General features: G+C 43.9%; 1 protein-coding gene across 2 annotated transcripts; it reads left to right on the top strand.

The window, feature by feature from the left end:
* Positions 1-671: 671 nt before the first annotated feature.
* On the top strand, positions 672-3,807 carry IFT22 (intraflagellar transport 22). 2 transcript variants are annotated; one of them, XM_071765157.1, is made up of 5 exons: positions 672-760; positions 1,006-1,085; positions 1,220-1,309; positions 1,927-2,129; positions 2,862-3,807. In XM_071765157.1, exons 1-5 carry the CDS (start codon positions 722-724, stop codon positions 3,008-3,010), a joined length of 561 nt encoding a protein of 186 aa, XP_071621258.1. In that variant the 5' UTR covers positions 672-721; the 3' UTR covers positions 3,011-3,807. The 2 variants fall into 2 exon arrangements, with proteins under 2 accessions (XP_071621258.1, XP_071621260.1); XM_071765159.1 differs by lacking the exons at positions 672-760; positions 1,006-1,085 and having other exon boundaries at positions 1,249-1,339.
* Positions 3,808-4,456: the final 649 nt, after the last annotated feature.

Below are 4,456 nucleotides of genomic sequence, written 5' to 3'. Positions count from 1 at the left end.
GAGCAGCTCTGCAGCAGCACATCTGTCTGCCAGATGTTTTTTTTTCTTAGAAGCTGCATTTTAAAATAGCCTCTTGCTTCCCTAAACAAGCCTTAATAAGAAACTTCAGGAGCTCATTTCATCATCTGTTCAAGGAGAATCTGCAGTCAAAGTGGCAAAGAAACACTCCTCAAGCCAGTGAGGGATATGGGACTGGTATATATGCACAGTGTGATTTTTAAACATGTTTAGTACCTGTGAATCCTACTCTTGCTCTCTGGAGGACAGAACAGCTAAAGGGACTCTTCTCCCCCAAAAGTGCAGGCAGAAGGTTCCACTGCCAGTTTCGCCCGATGGACCCAAGAGCTGGGGGTCCCCTCAGGCCCCCTCAGTGATTCGGCTCCAAAGCTGTACACAGGCGCCGCAAACCCCACCGCAGCCAGCATGCGGGGCTAGCAGAGAGCCTGAGCCCGCTCCTAGCAAAGGGTGAGAGGTATAAGCCGCCACCAGGATCCCGGGGTGAGGATCCCTGACGAGGATCTGAGAGACCACATCCCTCTCCCTCACGTCCGCCGGACCCGCGGCGCCTGAGGAGACGAGCGAAACCGGCGCGCGCAGCCCGCCCTCTCCGGGCCGCCAGACCACGTGACGGGAGCCGGCCAATGGCAGCGCGCGTCTCCTCTCCTCCCCCGCGCGGACGCGTTGCCGGGCGACGGGCGGTGCGCGCGCGGCCTGCCCCGCCATGCTGAAAGCGAAGGTGCTGCTGGTGGGGCCCCGCCAGGTGAGAGACCCGCCCGGGACCCTCCCGAGACCCCTCCCGGGACCTCTCTGACACTTGGGTGCTCCCCCCGCACTCCTCCGCAAATAGGGCTGGGCGGGGGCGTGAGGGTGGAGGGAGCGGGGGCAGGGCGGGCGGGCGGGCGGGCTCTGAGCTGGAGGGATGGCGCGGTGCTTGGGTAAACACCGTGCTCGGCTCTTGGTTGTGGCTTTTAACACTTTAAGTTCCCCTGGGTGTCTTTTTGCCAGTCTGGAAAGTCGGTGTTGGCCAACTTTGTTTCCGAGAGCATAGAAGGGATCGGCAGCTACAGCCCGACCCAGGGTGTGAGGTGAGCGGAACCCCGCGGGGTGCTGAGCTGAGCCAACCCAGCCCTGACAGGCGGCGATCCCTCGGGAGGTCCCGTCCTCTGGGTGCGGGGATGGGTAGGATGGAATCGCATCATCTCTCTGCTCGTTTTGACAGGATCCTGGAGTACGAGACGCCAAACTTGACTGGAAGCAGCAAGGGAGCTGGGTGCCGGTTTGAGCTGTGGGATTGCAGTGGTGATCAGAAGTAAGACAGCAGCCTTGTTGCTTCCTCCAGGTTACTTTATTCATAACAGTTCTGTTGACACAAATTATTCGTACTTCGTGCCTAAAACCTTTTTGAGATAGGGGGTATCCTGCCTCTTTAAAATACCCCATTTTACATATTATGAAGCATCTGATATTAAGACTTCTCTGCCATGATCCCAGCTGACAGCTTTGTTTTGGATGTCTCAGTAAAACAGTAAAATCCATAGCTCCTAAAATAAAGTTAGATACAGAAGACAGAGGCCTACTCTGTCTGTAACTACTTTTATCTCCATGAAATTATGTGAATGGACTTCAAACAATGAATATATATGATTGAAACCTTAATATCCAAAAGATGAGAACTGGACAGATCTGTTTTTAGGGAAAAATTTTAAATAAGCATTTGACCAGGTGCAGCAAATCATAAGACCAACTAACATAGTAATTAAGTAAAAATGTTTGGAATTGGTAGATCACTGACAAGATTACTACTGTTACATTAAAGTAATGAAATGTGTTCTTGAGGAAGGAAAAAGAAAACTTGAGGAAGTTTGAAAGCATATTTCTGTCTTCCACTTACCAATTTTACCATTTTTCATGTATCTGTTTTTCAAGGTTTGAAACATGCTGGCCAGCTCTGATGAAGGATTCTCATGGTGTAATAATAATCTTCAACCCTGAGCTGCCCAGTCACCTGAAAGAAATTGAAATGTGGTACTCCTGTTTTGTGCAGCAGCAGCCACTGCTTGATAATCAGTGCCTCCTGGTTGCCCATCACAAACCAGGCAGTGCAGGAGACACAGAAGATCTGTCCTTAGGTAAGAAGATGAGAAATTTGATCTGTAACAGATTTTTTTTTGTTTCTCTGTTTATCTTTAAAATTGTTCATACCTTACAGCTTGCATTTTTCATTTAAATCTGCCACTCATAAACTATTAGAGTGCTTTGCAGGAACAGAAATAATTTCAAAGGCCATTTAAGCCTGCATTTTATCAAGCAAAAGAGTAAAAGTCCTTTGAATTAAATGACTAATGATCTTCCTCTTAAAATTAGTAGTATATACCTTATATACCACAAAATTATTTATGGCTGTTTATACAAAAACAGCTGTTTATCTCAAAAACAGCTCTCTCTGGACAACCAGTTCCAGTGTTTATAGTAATACATATTTATTATAAGTATTGTTTCAATGTATATTTTAACATAGTTCCATTATTTTGAAGTAATCAAAAAAGTAATACTACTTTAATAATAAAATTGCAACTGGGTACTGAATTGTGTGATTCTACTTCTGTTAACACAAGACCAAAATCAGTACTTGAAGCTCTAATAAAAATACTTGAAGAATTTAATCCAGCAGCAAGTTGTACTTGGTTGTAATGTTAACAACAACCTGTGATGCATTTCTTTATGTGTTGTCTGTTATCTGGGGTATCAAATGTTGGATCCTGCTGAATTCCAACTGACTTCACCATGAGCTGCCCCATGGCCTTGATTGTGAGTATTTCTTTTATAAAATACACCTAATTGGGTTTTGTTTACCTTCCAAGCTCACCCACTGAACAAACTAAAGCTGATACATTCCAACTTAGAGGAAGATCCTGAAGATGTTCGGATGGAATTTATTAAATACTTCAGAAGCATTCTCACCTTAATGAATGAGAGCAGAGAGAAGGAAGAAATGTCTATTATCTCTTAACATTAACATAAATACTGAAGAGGGAAGAAAAAGGATTATTTTTCTATTGTAAGCTACACTACTCTGTGAACAGGTCCTCACAAGAATTTGCCAGCTTATAAGCACTTCAGAGAAAATAATGCACAAGCTATGATTTAACCAGAAAAAAAAAAAAAGTGCTGACATCAGATGAGCTGGACTCTGGGTACCTTCAGGTGCATTTTGGTTTCATTTGGCATCAGAGGTACAGGAAGGTTTTGTTTGGTATGTTAGTGTGGACCAAAAGATGAAGGTATTGGCCATCACTTCATAATCCCTTTTTGTAGAAATGCTAAGAGAAGAAAGCCTGACAGAAGAGAAGATTTGTGGCCATCTTTTGAAGCATCTGAGTAAAGTGCTCATGCTAGCTCTGTCCCTGGGGAAGTTATGCTTTTGGAAGTCAGTGCAAACTGATTGGAATAGAGATCTGAGAAGTCATGGTGTGGAATCCACATTTTATGTTCCAACTTCTTATCTTTCTGTCCTGCATCTGAAGAGAGCATATTTCACAGCTATTGCCTTGGCAAGGCAGAGTAGGTTGCAGTCTTTCACAGGACTAGATTTTTCTGCTATTCCAACAGAACAAACATGTTGTTTGTGATAATGGTTAGGTCTCTGAGAGGAAAAGAACTAAAGTCCCACTGGAGTGTGATACTTTGACCAGTCTGGGGAATTCCATCAGAGAAAAAAAATGTCTGCATTCTCCAGAGGAGGAAAAGCTGTTTCAAAACTTGTATTACTGTTCCTTGTTGCATTAAAATAAGTGGTTTCATAAATAATTTACTTCCTGATGTGTCTGATTTGTACTTATCCCTGTTCTTGGTGTGTTTTGCCATGGAAGACATTTTTATGTAACACATAAAATACATCTAAAAATGCATTCTTTCTGCTCTCAAAGGGAAAGTTAATTGTGGTTTTGTGAAACTCTTATCAGCTTGTCTAATTTTTTGTAAGGAAAAGGGTGATAAATTTGTACTACATTTCACACTAAATAGCTCCAACAAGAGACATTTACAAAAACTTGTGACCAGCCCAAATAGCCAAAGAAATGACAAATGAAAACTGAAGTGTGTATCAGTACTGACACACTTTTTTCCAGAAGGTAATTTAAACAAGGGAAGGACTGGGAGCACAAACTGCAGAAATCCTTGGGAAGCATCCCATTTCACCTTGTCCTGCAGCTCACCTTGTGAAGTCTGAGATTGTCAGAACTATGCCTGACCCCCAGCACTAATTTTTACAGATTCTGTTTCAGTGTACATTTGTGCCATGCACCTCTATTTAAACTGCACCTGTTTCACACTGAGATGCCTCAAAATCCACTCAGTTGTTTACACATCTTTCTCCTGGCCTCCCAACAGTGCCCTGTTGGGCTTTTCCCAGGGCTTTCTCTGGGAAGTTTCAGTGCCAGCAGAGAGCAGTCAGAGC

The sequence above is a fragment of the Heliangelus exortis genome, chromosome 21 (genome assembly GCF_036169615.1).
Source record: "Heliangelus exortis chromosome 21, bHelExo1.hap1, whole genome shotgun sequence".
NCBI lineage: Eukaryota > Metazoa > Chordata > Aves > Apodiformes > Trochilidae > Heliangelus > Heliangelus exortis.
The sequence above is the reverse complement of the archived record's forward strand: the minus strand, read 5'-3'. Positions and strand labels throughout refer to the sequence as shown.

Excerpts from the sequence above, each read along its gene's own strand:
- IFT22 (XM_071765157.1), top strand. The coding sequence starts at position 722 with ATGCTGAAAGCGAAGGTGCTGCTGGTGGGGCCCCGCCAG. Across the intron at positions 1,310-1,926 it reads GATTGCAGTGGTGATCAGAA|GTTTGAAACATGCTGGCCAG; the intron begins GTAAGACAGCAG and ends CTGTTTTTCAAG. Across the intron at positions 2,130-2,861 it reads CACAGAAGATCTGTCCTTAG|CTCACCCACTGAACAAACTA; the intron begins GTAAGAAGATGA and ends TTACCTTCCAAG.